At 39.8% G+C, this 21,394-nt stretch overlaps 1 protein-coding gene across 2 annotated transcripts; it reads left to right on the plus strand.

The window, feature by feature from the left end:
• Nucleotides 1-6,275: 6,275 nt before the first annotated feature.
• LOC121370937 (ras-related protein Rab-1A-like) lies at nt 6,276-20,101 on the plus strand. 2 transcript variants are annotated; one of them, XM_041496483.1, is made up of 7 exons: nt 6,276-6,593; nt 12,878-12,950; nt 13,851-13,895; nt 14,638-14,685; nt 16,176-16,271; nt 16,850-16,984; nt 18,822-20,101. In XM_041496483.1, exons 1-7 carry the CDS (start codon nt 6,547-6,549, stop codon nt 19,026-19,028), a joined length of 651 nt encoding a protein of 216 aa, XP_041352417.1. In that variant the 5' UTR covers nt 6,276-6,546; the 3' UTR covers nt 19,029-20,101. The 2 variants fall into 2 exon arrangements, with proteins under 2 accessions (XP_041352417.1, XP_041352418.1); XM_041496484.1 differs by lacking the exon at nt 14,638-14,685.
• The last annotated feature ends 1,293 nt before the right edge of the window (nt 20,102-21,394 follow it).

A 21,394-nucleotide genomic window follows, 5' to 3' on the forward strand; every position in this document is an offset into this window, starting at 1 on the left:
CTCCTAGAGGGGGGATTCAACTATTGATATCCATGATGTCATATCCCAACGTGGCATCACGAGGTTAGAACTTCCGGTTGTGTGTAAAATCGTTTCTCAAAATTATTAACAAACTACGTAATAATGTTTACATGGTTTAACCAGTCATGAATAAAATGTGAACATCTGAAATACTTTACAAAATAAAACAGTAGACAAAATAAAACCTGTAGTGTCTAATACTATAAATTAAAATAACATGTTTCCAAAATGTAACCCGACCCACCAATTATGTCAGCAAAAGTGGGATGAAAAGAAAAGAAAATATAGTTTTGAAAACAATGTGGAAAACTGATTGGCTTTCAGTACTTTAAATGATATAATATAGGCATATATATATATATATATATGAATATGATTATGATTGGCCTAGGTCTTTATACAAGACGTAGACTAAGATAACTCTACCTCTAGGGCCTCCAAAAATCCGTAATATTGGACTCGAGTACTCGAAGATCAAACTCGACCCGGACCCGAGTAGGCCTACCTGACACTTACGCTAGATGGTAATGAGACTAAGGAATAAAGTAAAATGGCATTAGGCATCTTCACACATTCGACTTTTGTTTTTCCTCCATGTCTCATAGCCATATAATGTAACGGGCTGCAAAATATTAAACGTAAACAAATATAATATAATATAATATAATCAATCTGATTAAAATTAGCTCTACTGGTTCTACCCTGGTAATAGTAGAGCTACTTTTAATTAGATTGTAATATAATACAATATAATATAACACAAGACAAGACAAGACAAGACAAGACAAGACAAGACAAGACAATACAATACAATATAATGCTCTTCCTTGCACGGACTCGAGTCTTGCTAGAATCGGCCTGTGCTCGAGTAGGCCTACTCGAGTACTCTTGGAGACCCTAGCCTCTACCAAGTGCACGGGTGAAGGACTTTTAGCAGGCGTCGAATCCAGACAGACGAGTGAAGTTTAGGGAGGGGGGGGGGGGGGGAGGTCGAGTCATGCTCCTCTGAAAAACACGTTGAAAAAAACAAAACCCAAAAATTAAAAATTGCTTGAACGCCTGCTCTGTGGTAGGCTCTAGGCACTTTAATACAGACCCGTGACCAATTTACAGGGACAAAGGTTTGAAGGTGTTTTTCATATCTACAAATAAAAGTAGCGGAGGCGACTCTCTCAAAAGTGTGGGCTAACTCCGCCAAGTGGCGAAATCCAACTGAGATGACCGCTAAATTGATCAAAATGCGTGTTTGTTTGTTGTTGTTTTTTGTGGGGGTTGGTTTTTTGGTGGTTTTTGTTGTTGTTGTTGTTTTTTGTGGTGGTTTTTTTAGCTTCTGCTTGTTGTATGAAGATGGCTTTCATATACAAATATATGTTTTTGGGGACAGAGATTTCAGAATGTTTGTTTTTTTTTTTTTTTTTTTTAATTTTTTTTTTTTTTTTTTTTTTTAAGCATGGATTGCGCAGAAGAAGAGGGTATATTTAGTTTTTTTGCCGTCTTTCTCATCTGCTTTGGTCCATCCTCAATGGCCATGGTGCCTCCTCCTTTGCCTTGGTACCTTAAATATTTCCCTAAACAGTAGCACGGGGGGGGGGGGGGGGGTGTTCTGTACATCCCACAGGTTACTTCTACAAAAATGGACATCATACCGCGGAAAATTTAAAAAACAAAATATTGTTAACGCGCGAGGTCAAAATCGACGCACGCACTGAACAGAGACCAGAAATTTATTTTGTTTGGCCTTATTTGGCTTTTCTTGTTTGGAATCTTAAAATTTATCAGGCGCTTGTGCTAAACATTTGCAGTGGAGGGGAAGGGGGGTGGGTGTCTAGAGTATGGCAGGCTAAGATTGAGGGCGCAGCACGCCTGAGTTTCTTGTGTAGCCTAAGGACATGCTCCCCCGAACAGTAGCGAGGGGGTGGCACGGGGACCATGCCCCCCAATCATACTTGCTTTTTAACTATTAAATTTTATAAAATCATACATACATTTATATACACACACACACACACACGTACGTACGTACGTACGTACATGTATACATACATACATAGTGTGGATAACGGTTGCCAAATGTTGGTTGCCGCCACCCCCACTCACCACCCACCCCTCACCCCAATATAAAATCCTGGCTACGCCAGTAGCCTACAGTGCAACGTAGCGCAGCGCCCCACAATACAACAAAGTACAACAAAATAGGCTAATAATAAACAACTCCAAATTGATCGATCATACACTGTTTGCCTAAATTTAACATTGAACGACATGAATATGTATGTATGTATGTATGTATTGGATTTCTTAAGTACATGTATATGGGGGAGGGGGGGCACCCACATATGCTGCCTCCAACTGCCCTAGTCCTCTATCCCCCCCCCCTCTCTTTCTCTCTCTCTCTCTCTCTCTCTCATTTAACTATCATAAACAAAAAACACAACAAAACAAATTCAGACAAAACACCTTCAAATTAATCGATATCTTATATAATATTTACGTAATTAAATAACTCGATAAAACGAAACTTGTAACGTGCTAATAAGCTTACTCGCTTCGCCAAGAATCCTTAGCTAAACATGATGTGCAGGGCCGTACCCTGATCAAAATCCTAGGGGGGGGGGGACTACTTTGTATGAACAAATGAACACTATACAAATTAAACCTTGAGATGTGTATGCTATTTTCTATTTTTTGGAGTAAAAAAAAGTGAGATTCTCAGGCGTTTACTGCCCCCCCCCCCCCCAGGAGGGTACGGCCCTGACGTATATACTTTTAAATTAACCGTACACGAGGTTACATTGATAGGCGTCGGAAGCACTCCTCTCTTTCTTTTCCTCAGTTATGAAACCTTGGTGGCTAGAATGCATGCATATACGCTTTTCTCCTCCTCAGTTGAAGTCGAATTAATAACTGGCCCCTCCTCTGATATTGAATCATGTGCATGTGACTAAGGTTGCCATGGAACGATAATTATTATGTACTCCTTTTGTCACACATATCTTTGTAATGTAATGTCATGTATTTGTATTTGTATTCATATATGTACCAAGCAATGTATTCCTATTATTTGTATCCTCCTGTTAACCATCTTGTCAAAATCAGAATATGTATGTTCCTCTTACGCCGGTGCATAACGGTCTGAGTGTAATAAAGTTCTGTTCTGTTCTGTTCTGTCTTTAGTATATTTATTTCCCAGCTACTTAACGTAAGTCCTGACCTTCATTATAGATGAAACTTTATTATCTCCAAGGTAGTAATTGCCGTATTTAAGCCCGGCGCTGGGCTTAAATACGACAAATCCGGGTATGTCCAAATACAATTTAGTCGAACGACAGTATGTACACGTGTTATCAGGGTTATCACGTTAAACAATACTCCATGCATGCCGTGTCCAATGTGTTCATCAATGCGATTCTGATACTTTGATCTTTGAGTGTTAGTAACTTGTTGTAACTTGTAAACACGTAGTCGTTAGGTACACGTATAAGTAAATACCACGACAGTCTCGATGGTATAGAGGTCCAGGCCCACGGCGCGTTATGGACAGCCTGTAGTAAATGAAACGTATTAGGCTACTCCCTCTCTGACTAACCTCTGGACTATCGTCGATAGAGATGTATGCCCGGGGGCAACGTGTGTGAACTTTTAACTGAATATAGGCACGAAATTAAATAACAATCATTAGGCCAGCACATACATTATATTAATTATGGTCATGATCATGAATCGCTGGCAATGAGACCTCTTGTCCTTAACAAAATATGTTTGTTTTATTTAAAGACACCTCAAGAGCACATTGCTTTATTCCATTAATTTGGTAATTTTGACATATATAGTCTTATAGAGAAAACCCGCTACATTTTCCCCATTAGTAGCAAGGATCTTTTATATGCACTATCCCACAGACAATAACAAAATCATACCATGGCCTATGATATACCAGTCGTGGTGCACTGGTTGGAACAAGAAATGAGCCCACCGACGAGGATTGATCCTAGGCCGACCGCGCATCAAGCGAACGTTAATACCACTGAGCTACGTTCCGCCCCCTATTGTGGATAGAGATGTATGCCAGGGGTAACGTGTGTGGACTTTTAACTGAATATACCCTATTATACGCCCGAAACTAAATAACCATCATTAGGCCAGCACATTGATTATATTAATTATGGAAATGAATCGCTGGCATGAGACCTCTTGACGAATTGCTATCATTGTAACAATATTATTAATGTATACATTTAAGAAATACAAAATATATACTTATATTACCATCAATTATTAACACATTATATGCATATCTAGACTACGTGTGCAGAGGCTTAAAATTGACGTTACACATATACACAGGGGATTGCGTACCCCAACCCCAACACCAATTCCGAATGGATTTCTTTAATGTTAGTGGCTAATGGATCAATCTAATTAAAATTAGCTCCACTATTACATATGCATCTAACAGCAGCCCGTTGGAACTCATGTCCAGTTGACATTTCATTCGACCAATCAAAACTTTGACTTGCAAAATCATGCCAGTGATTTAAAAAGAATTTGAAAACATTCGGGATTATGCCGAGGGTATACGAAATGATTCGGGTGAATTACGAAGTATGCCGGAAACTAATTTCAATATAAAATTTTATATAAAATTCGTTTCAAGACGGAAAAAAACCCGTGATGATATAGCCATAAAATCTGTTTATACTAGTATACAATCCAGAGTTTATTACTGCCCCCCCCCCCCCCCCCGTTTTTTTAATGTTGAAATAGACCAACAAGTTCGCCTATTACATAACTAGTCTTGTCCGATATTTTTAGAATTTGTATGCTCCCGAATAACGCTATAAACGGCGAAGTGTAATTGGTCGATATTTGAATTTATTTATAGATGAAATGTCACCTGGACATGGGAGTCCACGCAATGCTGTTACATCTATCAGGGTAGACCCAGTAGAGCTAATTTTAATCAGATTGCTAATGGATTTCTTTAATGTTAGTGGGTAGCATGTAGTAATATCTTGATCCAGGGCTTTTAGATTATGGTAGCCCCACTCCCATGGCTAGTGATATTCAATGTTGGGCTAGTAAATAACTACTATTGCCATGCCCGATGGCTAGTGAATGTTTTGGGGTCAAATGTTGCAGCTAAATCTGTTTTGTAAATCTTAATATCCTGACCCTACCTCAACCCCCAATGTTATTGTTTTTAAGCTCTATCTCCCTCTAGGTGACACACCTAATTATTACTATTATTTAGTAAAATTATATTAATTTAAGTAAAGTAGGGCTAGTGAATTTTTAATCGTGGCTAGTACATTTTTAAACTCACTGATCCCATGGCTAGTGGATATAAAAAAAATAATAATCCAGAAGCCCTGTGATCTCTTGGTATTTCGACGAACAACTGTCATATTCTAGTAGTGCATGTTAGTTCATTTTCTAAACGATCCCAGTTGTAAAGCGCTCGCCTCGAGTGGTCTGGGATCGATCCCAGTCGGTGGGCCCGTTGGGCTGTTTCTCGTTCCAGCCAGTGCACCACAACTGGTATATCAAAGGCCATGGTATGTGATATCCTGTCTGTGGAATGGTGCCTATAAAAGATCCCTTGCTACTAATGGACAAATATAAACGGGTTACCTCTCTGAGACTATGATATTGTGTCAAATATACCAAATGTTTCACATCCAGTAGCCGATGATTAATAAATCAATGTGCTCTACTGGTGTCGTTAAATAAAACAAAAGAAATTTGTTTACGTGTTTTTGTCTCTTGTTTGTCCTACTCTATATAAAGATAAAATTATAGCTCTACTAGGCCTACCCCACATGTAATAGTGGAGCTAATTGTAATTAGATTGCTACAGATTGTGCACCCTCCAAATATATTTCCTGCGTGCCTGTAGATTAATTTACAACATACGATTTCAACAAAGTCTAATAATGTTTAATTACAGTGTTATGTTTATTTCACTAGCACTTGCGTAGATGGTTGGGGGATGGGGACCCCCCCCCCCCCCCCATCACACCTATTTTTCTACCACCACCTTTTGTATTTACCGATCACCCGTGTAAAAACAAATAGTGCAAGTGTCCCCTCCTAATGTGGGTGCCCCTCGCCCCTCTCCCCCACCCCATTATAAAATTACTGCTACGCCAATGTTACTGTTAGCTCGATCGATACAGTACTCATTCGCGACTCTAAAGCGCATGCGTGTCACGAGTTAAAATGTTATTTATAGAATGAGGAAATCCCCTATCGTAATACAGCGACGGCATTTTGTATTTATGTATTGTGACTATTTAAGCTGTGTCATGGTTCGAATTACAGTATTTGGTTAATCTGCGTACTTCTAGAAATGACTGATCAACTGGTTCCATGTTTGAGTGTTTCTTGACTTCCAGTCCGTGCTCTGTTCGTACGGAATTTTGATAGAGGAGACCGCCATTACAATACTTTTACCAGTGACCAGTGTCAGAATGTCAAAGTGACCTGCTTCCGTACCGTGATATATACACGTATGCTTTATGAAACATGCCAGGGGAATTTGACGAACGCTCAGTCTCTATATCAGCTGATTAGTAAGTAAATGTATTACCGTGTTTGACTGTTAATGCGTCCCGAAAATGTCAAACAGCAGCTGCCAGCTGTTTTGTGTAATTATTTCCATGTCACGTACATTGTTAATGCCATGATTCTCATCTATAGTATTGTCCGTCCCATAATTCTATTAACATGTTGTTTTGTAAATAATTTCAGTTTGGTTTGACGTAAGAAGAAAAGTAAAAGTGTTTAGAAAATTTACAAATTAATCGGCTCGGAAATAAATAACTTGTAGTAAATTATATAATATGAAGAAGAAAAAAATGCGATCTCTGTGGGACAGACTAGAGTCCGAACGGACATAAGAAAAGTATTGACTTGATGAGCGCCCTGCACTAATTCGCACCGTGTTTATGCCACTTAAAACAAGTTAGGACACGTCAATATTTTCATAACATAAACTTTTTTTTTAATCCAGCTGGAAAGAATTTGTACGTCAGCATTAACACAACCGTATTAGCTGCCCCTAGTCATAGGTTTTATCCTTACTTAGTCTTATCATAAAATATGTGATGTTTTTTCCCCGTTCCAACGGGTGTTTGTCCATTGGTTTATCGAATGTAGAAGTATACTGTGTTATGACTGGAGAAATATATGTAAAGGTTGCCTTGCTGCAAATAGAAAAGTGTGGCTTACTTATATGCCAAGTTTAACAACAGTTGTGTTTAACACCGGGTAGCTGCGCTGGTTGAACAATGGCTGATACGTAAAACTGCATATATACTTTTAAAAAAAGAAAGAAAGAAACTTGACATTGGTAAAAATAATGCTAACGGATTATTTTTACAGAATCAAAGACATCGTAAAGACAATCAAGTAAGTGAGCGAATGGTGATTCAAAAACACTAGAAAACACGTTCGATTCGCATAAACGTAGTCATAGTCGACGTTTGTACTGAAACGCAAAGAGCGCAACCCTCAGAGAAGCACGTGCATCATGCAGTTCTGTAACTTTGCATGCCGAACCCTCCGTTGGTGATTCAAACAGACCGCATAACTACACTGTAGGTAACGCAATAAAGCCAAAATTGACGTCAGCTCAACGCAATAATGCCATTGGGAGATTGCAAGCAGGGGCACTCAACATGCTGTGGCAAGGCACTTTGGAGTCTCCAGACAGACCATCTCTGCTTTATGGGCACAGTACAACACCACTCAAAGTGTTAATGACCGCCGCTCCAGATTGATACATCTGGGTGCTTCATCTTCTTCTTCTGCGTTCAATCTTTTTACAGCCGTCATATCAGTAATCCGGATGTGGCGATGAAGTTTGCCGTCTTCCGGAGGTCGTCGACAGGTCCCTAGAGTTTGGTGTTGAGGGACGTGTCTTCCGTCCAAACTTTCTGTCGGATTTCTTCTAGGTGCGGGCAGGTTTGTAGAACGTGTTCCGGTGTTTGCTCTTCAGCACCACATTCAAATTGGGCCACCTCGGTAAGTCCTATCCTTTTTAAGTGCTTCTTTAGGCCACAATGTCCAGTGTGAAGATGGAAGATTAAAGTTTGTTCTTTTCTGTCTAGTTGGTTAATGCTGTCACAGCCAGGGCTGTATCCACCATTCCTCGTCTTCCAATCACATTTGAATTTTCGCTTTAGGATTGTCTTGGCTTCACTGTATGATATGGAAGAGTTGGGTTGTGGGAGGCAGCTGCCTGCTTTGGCCAGTCGGTCGGCCTTTTCGTTGCCTGCAACTCCTACAAGTGCAGGGATCCACTGCAGATTTGATTAAGAGCATTCAGTTTTCTTGCAGTTGTCTAATCACAAGTTCTGAGGGTCCTGATGAAAGTGACTGGAGAGCTGACAAGGAGTCTGTTAAAAGCACTGTATTTTGTTTCTTTACTTTCTCTATCAGAAGCTCTGTCGCGGCAATCAGGCCTGCAATTCTGCTCTGTAGTTGGAGCTTAACTGACCAACTGGAATGGCGGGGGGGGGGGGGGGGGGGGGGGGGGGGGGGGGGGGGGGTCGAGGAGCCATCTGGATTACTGATGTATGCTCCACTTCCACTTCCACATTTTCGTATAGCATTCTCCACAGAGCCATCTGTGAATGCATGAAACCAGGTTGTCTTTGAATAACGCCTGTCTATCATTTTAGATGTTGAGATGGTGATTGCTCCCCCTTTGTTGTAAGTCCTGGAACATCCAATTTGATTTCTGGGAGATGGTGTGTTGGTGACCTGACATTTGGAGAAAGCTCTTCATATTGACTGGCATTTTGCATGAGTTCATTAGTATGCATTTTTTGCAGGTTCTTCAGATAGTGGTTGAGACTGCCTTTTTAGTCTGTTTTTGTCATGTCTTAGAGCTTTTGGCCGTAACCATATGGCTGATGCCATATAACCGTAAATACAATGTGTTGAGTGCGTCGTTAAATAAAACATTTCTTTTTTTCTTTAGAGCTTTTGATGTAGGGTGTGTGACGAAGGTCTGTTTTTTTCTCTCTCTGATTGGAGTGCTCTTCATAACACCAAGGATTATTCTGCACTTTATCCAACTTATTCCTGTTTGCTTTTGAAGCAGTTATCCATGTTGGAGAGGCATATTCCATTGTAGGTCTTATAGTTCCGGTGTATACCTGCTTGAGGATCTTGGAGTTGACACTCCAGTTAGTCCCAGCCAGTTTCTTCATTAATGACAGTTTCCAGACAGCTCTTGCCTCTGTGGCATCGATGTGAGATTTCCATATCAGCCGTGTATCTAGTGTCAGTACAAGGAAAGTTGGTGTATCTGATTGTGGCACTGGCTGGTCTTCAAGTTTTAGATTCACTTTCTCCCTTTGAGTACAGAGGGAAAAGAGGGTTGAAATGTTTTTGTTTGGTTGAGCTGGAGTCCCCATTTGTTGGTCCAATCATTTACTTTGTTATCTTCGAAATTGAACCACAACAGCACCAACCACAAAGACACAAATCCCTGGACTACGCAGAATTTCTGACCAGACAGTTCGTAATCGGCTGAGGGAGGTAGGCATTTTCTCTAGAAGACCAGTGCGATGTAACGTTTTGACCCCACGTCACTTAGCGGAGGGTGAGATAGACACATGCCAGGTGGAGGACTGTTTTATTCTCAGATGAGTCTTTTTCTCCTGTCACGTGCTGATGGACGCATACATGTCTATAGACGTCGAGGGGAACGTTATGCTACAAACTGCGTGCAACAAGTCGACCGTTTTGGTGGTGTCAGTGTCATGGTGTGGGCAGGAATCCACCATGGTGGTAAGACGGCTCTTGTGCGTGTGACAGGTGCACTGACGGGCATCAGATATCGAGACGAGATCCTGCAGTATCACGTCATTCATGAACGTCAACGGTGGAATGTTTCAACATGGCAATGCCAGACCACATGTTGCACGTGTTAGTCAGGAGTTTCTGCAGCGCCACAACGTCCAGACATTGCCTTGGCCTGCCCGTTCGCCGGATTTAAATCCAATAGAATATATATGGGATGCACTGGATCAGCGTGTGCGCCGGAGGAATCCACCATTACAGACACTTCCGCAACGCCTTACGGCACTGCAGCATGAGTGGCAGAACATTCCACAACGTGTTGTGCAACGTTTGATTGCTTCTATGCGTCGACGTTGTCAAGCTGTCATCAGGGCTCGTGGTGGTCATAACCGATACCGACATTTTGCCCACCCCTATGTCACACATACGCCTGTGTACATGTTTCAGGTGGATTCCCAGAGATACTATTTCGGACATGTACATAGTAATCCCCTTCCCATGATGTCTTGATCTTTGGTTGTGTGTATCATGTCTACCAGGTTTTTTGTTTTAATTAAACTTTGAAAATCAATGTCAAGTTTCTTTTTTTTTGAAGAGTATATATACTGAACAAAATAAGAAACTTCCGCTAACTTTGCTTGAACATAACTTGATGAAAACAAACCGGGGGAATAATTGTTATATATGCGTTTAAAGAGTGTTCCATGATGCATCGTTTGGTGCAAAAATCATGGCCATAGGTTAACAGAAACTGGGAGGAATTTTGACCAAGTGTGGTAGGGGTTAAAAAAAAAAAAAACTACTTAATAACGGGTATGACCACCTCTTGAATTGACCACTGCAGTGCATCGCAGGCGCATAGAATTGACTAAAGTGTTGATTTCTGCCTGTGGAATATTGTTCCATTCCTGAATGAGCGCTTGACGAAGTTTGTTGACGTTAGCGGGTGGGTTGGGACGACGCCTCAATCGTCTGTCCAGACTATCCCAGACATGCTCGATGTGGTTGAGATCAGGACTTTTAGCGGGCCAGTCATCAATGAAATCAATGTTATTTGTCCTAAGAAAATTTACAGTGTCTCTAGCTGTATGAGAGGTGGCATTATCATGCTGAAAAATCGAGATGTTGGCGTTGTTATGGAACAGAGGAATGACGTGATGAGCGAGAATGTCATTGCGGTAACGTTGAGCATTTAAATTGCCATCAATGACGACTAGTGGTGAACGATAACCATGGGCAATGGCTGCCCAGACCATGCCACAACCCCCACCCCCGAAACGATCTCGTTCAAGAACACAACAGTCAGCATACCGTTCATTTCTCCTACGGTAGACGCGCACCCTGCCATCACCACGTTGTAAAGAAAATCTGGATTCATCCGAAAAAAGAACGGTATTCCAGCGTCGCCGTATCCAACGAGTGTTTACACGTGCCCAATTAAGACGATTTAGACGATGACGTTGTATTAAAACGCATCCGACGTAAGGACGTCGTGCATGTAAACCATTCTCCCGCAGACGATTACGAACAGTTTGCCCACTGATTCGGTTATTACGAAGCCCAGGTGTGTTAGCGGCAGTAGCAGTGGCAGTTTGGAATCGATTGCGCAAATGCGTGTTCATGATATAGCGGTCTTGACCACGCGTTGTAACACGCGGACGTCCACGACGTGGCAAGTCGTTGGTGCTTCCTGTCGTTCGAAATCTTACGCGAAGATTTCGTATCGCTCGACTAGAACTCCCAGCATGTCTTGCAACGTCTTCTGTCGACATGCCAGCATCAAGCATGCCAATCGCCCGTTCGCGTAAATTATTGGGTATTCTCGGCATACTAAAAATGCTACAATGTAAAAAACGTTAATTTTGTTACAAATGTTGAAGTGTTTTCGTTTACTTGACAACAATGTCAGTAAGACAAGTAAAACAAATTGACCGAATACTACACGGGACATGTCGAACCATGCATGAACGTGCAAATTGAATTTCACGTTGTTGACGATTAACAGTGCAAAAATAATCGATAAAATTCATGAATCCTGATAATACAGCTCAAGGCTAATACTACCTATATAATTTCATTACACAATGAATTCTTTAACACAACAAATACTATATGTACAAATCGGAAGTTTCTTTTTTTGTTCAGTATATAACAAACCAATGTAAAAAGTTTCAAAATATGTCACTTGGTAATGCATGTTTAACTATGAAAACGACACGATAAACAGGCCCCACGAAAGAAAGAAATGTTTTATTTAACGACGCACTCAACACATTTTATTTACGGTTATATGGCGTCAGACGTATGGTTAAGGAAGACATAGATATTGAGAGAGGAAACCCGCTGTCGCCACTTCATGGGCTACTCTTTTCGATTAACAGCAAGGGATCTTTTATATGCACCATCCCACAGACAGGGTGGTACATACCACGGCCTTTGATATACCAGTCGCAGTGCACTGGCTGGAACGAGACATAGCCCAATGGGCCCACCGACGGGGATCGATCCCACACCGACCGCGCATCGAGCGAGCGCTGTACCACTGGGCTACATCCCGCTCCGCAGGCCCCATGAAGTCATTTCTGTTTCAAACTTTAAAAAGGCGAAGTTTTAACAGGATGGAGACGTAATATTTTAAAGTTTTTTTCATTAGAAAAAAATTACGCACAAAAAGTTATATTAACCCAATATTATTTTATAATTTTAGACATACATGTATATTCATTATGAAAAAAGTGCGTTAAAAATAGCGTTCAGCCACAAAACAGCATACTTTTCCAAGTTTTTAAAAGATTTGTTTTTAACTTGGCTTGATTAATTGATAGGTCTACACATTTAGAGATCTTGACATAATAAAACACTTAAATATCAGACGACAGTTATCTTCTTAAAACTTTACTCTTTAAATATAATAAAACAACTATAATGGTTTTTACTATAACTATTACTACTACTACTACTGCTGCTGCTGCTTCTGCTGCTGCTGCTGCTACTACTGCTGCTGCTGCAACTAAATAATAATATGAAAATATTAATATTTCAGTGACTACATGTTCAAGCTCGTTGTTATTGGCGATCCAAGTGTTGGGAAGTCGTCCCTGTTGCTACGATTTACAGTAAGTGCAATTTGAAATAGGATTACATATGATTACATTACATTTTTCATTACTTTACATTACATTTTTCATTACATTACATTACATTACAATTTGAAGTGACACTGCAATTTACATTGCATTTTCCCTGTTTAAAACAATTCTTTAAAAATATATCCCCTAGCAACAAGAACGTTTTGTATTTGTGGAAGACGCTTTGCTTGTATAGCCATCATAACTGATAGACAGATGGTAGGATGGATTAATTGATCGATCTGTCGATCGACAGATTGGTGGATGGATTGGTTGGACGGATGGTTGGTAGGTCTACTGATTGATCACTCGGTTGGTTGGTTGGTTCAGGCATTGAAATCAGTCGAGAACGGTTGTTCAGGTTACCAGGAGGTTACTACATGTCAAGAAAGTCGAGAACAGTACTTCGTTCTCCTCCAAATCTTATTAACTTAAAACTACACCACCTATATTTTGATCAACTGAGTGTTATTTAAATACACATACAGTATCAGTACAGTGCTAACAGTAATTTCAGGGCCGTACTCTGATCAAAATCCATGGGGGGGGGGGGGGGCACTACTTTTTATAAATAAATGAAACACTATACAAATTAAACCCTGAGATGTGTATGCTATTTTCTGGAGTTAAAAAAAAAGAACAAAATGAGATTCTCAGGGGGGCAACTGCCACACACCCCTGCCCCCGGAGGGTACGGCCCTGAATTTAAATCAGTAACAATGCACCAGTACAGCTGTGAATGGATTTTATATATAAAAGAATACTAATGGTAATATAAATGTTTTGTACCAGGTTACCAGGTCTGTAGGTTTTGGTAACATGTACATGGTCGGATTGCATTTTTCGATGTCTGTTGGTTGACTGATATACTGTTATCATCTTTTTCAGGACAACACATTTAACGAGCATTACCAGATCACAACAATAGACTGGGTAAGGTGAACGGAATCTCATGTATCTTTCAAAACTAACATTTGTGATAAACTTTGTCAACATCACCATCTTTAATATTAGCACCGCTCTCCCTCTCCATTCTCTGCAAATGCATGTGCAGGGTACTGTTTGGTTTTTTGGGTTGGTTTTTTTTTTTTTTTTTTTTTTGGGGGGGGGGGTGTATTTTGGTGGGTTTTTTTAGATCGACCACCCTCCCCTTCCGCTCAAGTAAATTTTCTTATTTTTTTTAATACATTTTCTAGGGGAGCATGTCTCAACCCTCACCACCGCCTAGACCCCACCCGCTAAAATGCCTGCACACGTGCCTGCTGTGTCCCCTCCTCTCTCTCTCTCTCTCTCTCTCTCTCTCTCTCTCTCTCTCTCTCTCTCTCTCTCTCTCTCTCTCTCTCTCTCTCTCTCTCTCTCTCTCTCTCTCTCTCTCTCTTCTCTCTCTCTCTCTCTCTCTCTCTCCCTCCCTCTCTCTCTGTGTGTGTGTAGTAACTGTATTGTCAAGGAAGCAATTTATTGTTACCATGCGAACTACATAGATCTACGTTTCCAGCACCTCTGATGATTTGGTAAAAATATTTATTGAAATACAACAAATTAAAAACAAAGCAATAATCGAGTTCGAATGTCATACCATTTTTTATCACTTTCATAAAGTTCTGTATTGTTATCATGTTATGGATATGTCTACGTTTGTTTTGTTTTTTAACGAGTTTCAAATAATTATTTTCAGAAAATAAAAACCATAGAAGTTGGAAGGCACAAAGTGAAATTAGTGATAGTAAGTTGTAACCGCACTTCAACTTCATTCACCTGTTAAAATAGTTCGAGTCCTCTAGCTTTATTCCGATGACCAAACGGTCGATGCATACTGTGTCTAGTCGGCTATACATACGATTTCTTAAATGTGATGCCACAGATTTTAGTATAATCATCTTCGAGGGCACTCACGATATTAAACTTGTATATTGGAGATTAGTCCAAACGCCCCAAGTACAAACCCGATACCCCTATCCGAAATAGTCCTCTGGTTTCTGATAGAGTGAAATAGTTTTTCTTGTAGCGTTTGTGTTGAATGAATGAATGTTTAACGATACCCCACAAAGGAAGGAAGGAAATGTTTTATTTGCGTTTTTAAAATTATGATAAAAGGTATTTTGGGGTATTACAAAAACCAGGATGATTAGAAACACTTCGGATGTACGGAAATGGATATTCTAAGCAATAAAATGTAATTAAATTCTAATTTAAATGACAAAAAACAACCCGGCTCTAACAGTGAGAAATACGTCGTAGTGTTTAAAAAAAACCTAGGGACTGTCACTTTAAAGTTCTCGATTTGAAAACTGGAACTACAGGAAAATGGGTATAAGTTTACGACAAAAGTAGCTGTCTTCATTTTTAAATGTAATTCTTCCATTACGTCTCTTTTTGCTGCTCGCACCTTGCAGTACTTAGAACAAAACATTATATTTTGAAAGGACAACACATCGAGTACAATATGCATGAAAGCCTCGTTGCAGCTAAATAAGCAACGAAAAATAATACAGAAGAGCTCTTTAAACACTTCCTTTGACATTCAGTAGCCGATGAATGATAAATCAATGTGCTCCAGTGGTGTCGTTAAACAACCCCCCCCCCCCCCCCCACACACACACAAAACAACAACAACAACAAAAACAAACAAACAAACCAGAAAAACAAACATTACTTTACATAAATATATGCAAAAAAATCATTAAAAATACAAACTGTTTCTCATTTATATTACTGCATTTTTCACATGTATTATAAAAACGGGACACTTTTAACATTAAAAACGTAAAATATAATTACAAATAACTGTTTCACAATGTACCTGTGTTCTGTCAAGCTAGCAGAGTGTACCGTTCAGTTGGAATCTGCCTGATGCATTAATATGCAACCAGTCATTAATCCTGTCAAGTTGCATCTGTATCTCTGGCTCTACACTACTATATATGCAGATAACCACCCACAACTTATTTTCTCAACCACAGTGAATCACCATGTAAACATGCTAATTTAGCCCGAAGCATGCAAGACATTGTTGAATCTGAAAAAGATGCGTAACTAAAATCACCATGGACACCAGTAACAACCAATGAGTCTTTAATAATTAGTGTCACTGGAATTTCTCACTTACATTATGATCAATTCGTACGATAGTCAGTAGGGTCTGTTCTTGTATTTCGTGTGTCTAAATGTGAGATATTTAATTTTAGTGCACATATTATTGTTTTCGGCTTTCAGTGGGACACGGCAGGCCAAGAGAGATTTCGAGCGTTCTCCAGTTCCGTTTTTCATGGCGCTCACGGGATTATTTTAGTGTTTGATATTACCCGCCAGGTGAGAAATATTTTATGTGTTTGATATTTTTTAAACTTCCTTCCTAAATACACATATATATTACAACCGATTGAATTATTAACCAGTTGGTGTGAATTACTTATCCCTGATGATCATAGTTCGCCTGAAGTGAGATCTGTCCTGGGTCGGGACACTGGCTATCCAGAGACGGGGACCCGTGATAGACATGCTCGAAACTCTTGTGGGGATATGAGCATGTTAAAAATATTGAACTTGGACTGAAGTGAGAGACGGCTCAAGTAGTACGACTAGCATCCAAATCAGTTTGATGCCCTTGTCGTGAATTTATGATTTTCGTGCTTATATCCAATTAAGGTTCAATCACGCTGTCCTGGGCACACACCTCAGTTATTTGGACTGTCTGTCTAGCACAGTGGGTTAGTGGTTAGTGAGAGAGAAATTGGTGTGGTGGCCTTACATTTATCCACCGAGTCGTTATAACATGCTCAAGATGGGAGCCAGTACCGGGATGTGAACCCAGTATCTACCAGCCACTACATCACCGAGGCCGGTTGCCTCTGTCAATGTGGGTAATTTTGCTTTGTTTGTTTTTCTAGACTACCTTTATGAACGTACAGTGTCTCTGGCTGAATGACCTTCATCAACGTATAGACGATTCTGTGAAGCTGTTACTAGTGGGTAATAAATGTGACGAAGGGACCAAGCGACAAGTTGGCTATGCAACTGCAGAGGTATGTAATGTTTCGTTTTATAATGACATGCGAAGGATATTGTGCTACATACTGCATCCATATAATTTAGTGATATCCAGTTGTTAAGTAAAATAATTTGACCCTCAATCCCGGTTCCAGAGGCTGGCATTGTCAGAAACCGGACCCGTAGTGACCGTGCATGAACTTTGATGATGGGTACACGCACATTGATCAAAGATTATCCTGACCCTGACGCCAAGGAATTTGAGTCAGACTGCAGTAAGGCATCATATGCCACACACAAGACTCACACAAGACTCACAGGCATTAGATGACTAATGTTTCACTGGCGGTCTCGGTACGCCCGTCATTGACCGGACATATTATAGTATGGCGTTGTCCGTCCGGCACTCTTGTTGTCAACAAAATTAATATATATTTTTTTTTTTTTACAAATAAACAGAGAAAAAAATCTCTGTAAAAGAACCCACTTTCAGTTCAGTGACGCATGGTTGGAGATTTTGCTAACAGACGGTTAGGTATAGCAGTAGAGGTAGGGTTATGAATAACGTCTGTCAGCCAAACTGTAAACATTCGGCAAACAGTTGAGTACTCTTCTAGTCAGACGATTGTAAAACCACCACATAGCTACTCTTTGTCACTTAACATTGCTTTGAACAGTCAGACCAGAAAACTAATATGTGTTCCCAGGAAAGTATGCTTCAGTATTATTATATTAATTAAAGGGACACGCCCTAGTTGTTAACCATTACGACGTTGTTTTTCGCTATTAAACCCATTTTTCACAAATAAACTTGCACTTTACTTTACCGTTTATTATTTAGAATATACATTTCCATTCACCTGAAGTGTTTTTTGGTAATCCTGGTAATCCTGGTGTTTGTGATACCACAAAATGCATTTTTCGTATTTCATAAAATGCCACGGGCCTCTGAGAAAAAAACGTTGAGCAGACAAGGTCTAATCTATTTTTAGAGGGGATATTCCCATTTCAATGTCACAGACGTTGGTATACTACGTGACCGTTATCATTTTGGTTCGGTTTGTTTTCTCGTGCACGGTTCGCGCAATCAACATCCGATTTGTTGTCGTTTGCTTGTTGTTCATTTGTGAGATTTTTCTTCACAGTTCGTGAACATTTTCAGAAACAATAAAGTTCAGACAAGTAAGTATCTCAATACAAAACGTTACAAACCCTTAAAACCAATAATTTTGCTAAGTCTTACAATATCTGGAGAGGGGATACAACCAGGACAGAACAGTTGGAACATGTCCAGGAGAGGTGAAAGGAACGCACCCCAAGTCTGTGTGCACTCTGTGAAATTTGTCGTGACGTAGGCATTGTTGTGCTTCGAGAGACATCTACCGGTAACATCAGAATACTAACTTTCAAAATTATTTCAAGCAATTGGGACATGGGGATTCCCATGGTATTTATGGATATAAAACCTGCTTTTTCACTCCATTTGATAAAAACGTGATCTAAGTGTGTTACAGGTTTGTAGATTAACCAAATTATAATTTATTTTCGCTGGATGGAACTAGGGCGTGCGGCTTTAATGTAAAACATAAGTCTAATTAAAATGAGACACCATTACTATTTTTGTCGTTCTTGAAAAGATGACGGATAACAAAATGAATAAGAGTGTGTTACGTATGTTATGTTCAGGCGCTAATCCAGGGTATGTGTGTGTTTGGGATACTTACCCCCATCCCCGAACTTCGACTTCGAAAAATATGCTGCGTGTTGGTATAAATGTGAATACCGTTGATACCATTTTAAAACATTGCGTCCCCTCCGTCCAGCTCTGACTAATTATATTATTTGTAAACTCATTTCTAACTTTACTTACAGAGATATGCACAAGGACTGGGTATTCCGTATTTGGAGACCAGTGCGAAAAACGCTTCAAACGTTGACCAGGCATTTTACACAATGGCTTCAGAACTGACCAATAGTGTTTCTGGTAAGATGTTCGACTCCGATACGTCCAGCATCAGGATTGGTGTAACACCCAGCTCGCCTGTTGTGGAGGAGGGATATTGCTGCAGTTATGTTTAACATTCAACAGTGAATAATTCTGCAGAATCTACTCTCAGATCAAAGAGGCAGGGTCATTTCACATAAATAAGAGTCTCCTTTTTGATCCATGAGGAACACTTTCTTCATTGTAAATACCTTAAAAACTAAAACAATGATTCTAACTTGTGTAAACTAGTTATTATTTCTAGGCGCAGTAATCACATAGTATACACCATCAGGCACGTATGCAGGAAGTAGTGCAGGAGGGTTGGGTCTAGACTGGCGATCGACGTTTTTAGTGATGGAGGGATCGGGTCAGGCATCCCTGGAAAATACATTCAAAAGAAATTTGTTGCTTCGAGCTGGGGCGGTTCGACTCCCACCCACCTACCAACCCTCTCTGCACACGCGTCTGGACGTTTGGTCTCTACACATTTTAGTCGTCAAATTTTTCTCCTAGAGGCATTGTGTTCCGAATGGGACAAAAGGAGATCCTTATAAATAAGAAATGATTCGGCAGAGTAATGCAAAGCTGCACGTTAATACCCGTCCGATTGTCTGGGACAAGTTGTTGTAGGTGTAGGATAAGTAAAACGTTCCAACAACTTATTCTACCAGACAAGTTACCTAAACATTAGAATGATATTAACAAAATTATCATTTATTCCAGAATTTAATGCTGTGTTATGTTTAACAGTTTTGCTGTCCGTGTCTGTAATACTGCCACATACGCACAAACACGTACAGATCCACGTTTTATTGAAAAGATAAATAAATCAATATATTTAGTATGTATCTATTTTCGTTAACGACGCACATTTTTCTGATGTCTCCACAACCCATTATAACTGAATCAATCACCTTCATTATTTTGGCTGAGCAGACAAATTTTTATATTAAGCTTCTAATTTTTCTAGAACGCTTTATCGCAGAGTCTTTAGGTTCTTCCATCAACATGGTATTCCAAATTCCACCCGCACACGCACACATGCACATCTTCGACTGTCCATGACTCTGTCACTGGCATCCAGTAACACGTGGGTATCTGTACGTATCTTTGCGGAAGCAGTGCGATGGCGTCTTTTCGAGAGAGAGAGAGAGAAGAAAAAAGATCAATGTATTGAGGATGTATCTGATTCTATTAATCACGCACTTCGCGGTCTGTAGTACTAACTGATTAGAACATATATGTTCTAAATAATTATAGTCGTGAAATGTGCATAGCTGTACTTAGCTGTACGTATCTGTCCTTTACTTTGCGGGTGCAATGGAATGGCGTCCTTTGTGGAAGACAACTTCAAATGTTGCTCGACTGTTTCAGACGGGACAAGTAAAATGGAGACAGACCTGTGCAACAGGATTAATCGATGTTCAGAGTTAGTGTGGATTCCTGTATTATTAAATGTGGTGTAGTTTTATGTGGAGCGCCGCTAATATTTGTACGCTGGAAATTCACAACTATATAGTTTTGTATGACATGGGATGGGAACTCTTTTACGTGCCCATATACAGTGAAGGTTCAGGCACGCCCATCTCGGACTTAACCTGTGATTTCACCAGTGGCCAATTCCGAGAAGGGAGGGTTTTGTATGACAAAAACTGACTTCATTTGAAGATCATTTATCTTATGCATAGTAGCAACTTGTTTTCGTAACCCACAATCGGAGACGTTCAAAGAATTGATTGTGATGAAAATTGCAATGCTGTATATATATTTTAAGCTTGCTGGTGTGACGGCATTTTGAGATGAGCTCAGTCCTTTTGTTGAGATTATTTTTGTCTTTTGTTTGTAGAACACGTACAAACGAAACTCCGGCCAATGCAATCTGTGCATTGAGGAAAAGCTCGCCATCCTACAAACAAAAGACAAAAATAATCTGAACAAAGGGACTGAGCTCATGTCAAAATGCCGTCACACCAGCAAGCTTAAACCACGCAACCCGCAGTACATAAAAACCCTGCAATCTATTCACCATTGTCAGCTATCTGAAGATCGTCGAAGGGCGTGAAACTCTGAGTAATAGCGTAGGACCAATGTGCAATATATACATTTATATATATATATATATATATATATATATATATATATATATATATATATTGTTAACTAATCTGGGGCATTTGTGGTCTAATTATTTGCCGTTTAACCGTTTTCGTCTTTTGTGTCTTATGTTATAATGTTTTATTGTTAAACGTACAGTTTACTGAACAAGTCAGATATTATGTAGTTTTTTATTATGTCCTTTTGTATATATTAAGAGTCTGGTTTCTTGTATATATGGTTTGTATCACAGTTATTGTAAAATAACATGTTATACGCATTGACTAGGGGTGGTTTAAAATGATAGAAAAATTAAACTTAAATATATGCTACTGATATTATCAATCATTGTTTATATGTATAC

The sequence above is a fragment of the Gigantopelta aegis genome, chromosome 4, assembly GCF_016097555.1.
Source record: "Gigantopelta aegis isolate Gae_Host chromosome 4, Gae_host_genome, whole genome shotgun sequence".
Taxonomy (NCBI): domain Eukaryota; kingdom Metazoa; phylum Mollusca; class Gastropoda; order Neomphalida; family Peltospiridae; genus Gigantopelta; species Gigantopelta aegis.

What these genes read in the sequence shown, in the direction of transcription:
- LOC121370937 (XM_041496483.1), top strand. Translation starts at nt 6,547, where the DNA reads ATGCCAGGGGAATTTGACGAACGCTCAGTCTCTATATCAGCTGATTA. An exon ending in ACAAAGTGAAATTAGTGATA is followed by an intron (nt 14,686 to 16,175) that starts GTAAGTTGTAAC and finishes TTCGGCTTTCAG; the next exon opens with TGGGACACGGCAGGCCAAGA. An exon ending in TGTTTGATATTACCCGCCAG is followed by an intron (nt 16,272 to 16,849) that starts GTGAGAAATATT and finishes TTGTTTTTCTAG; the next exon opens with ACTACCTTTATGAACGTACA.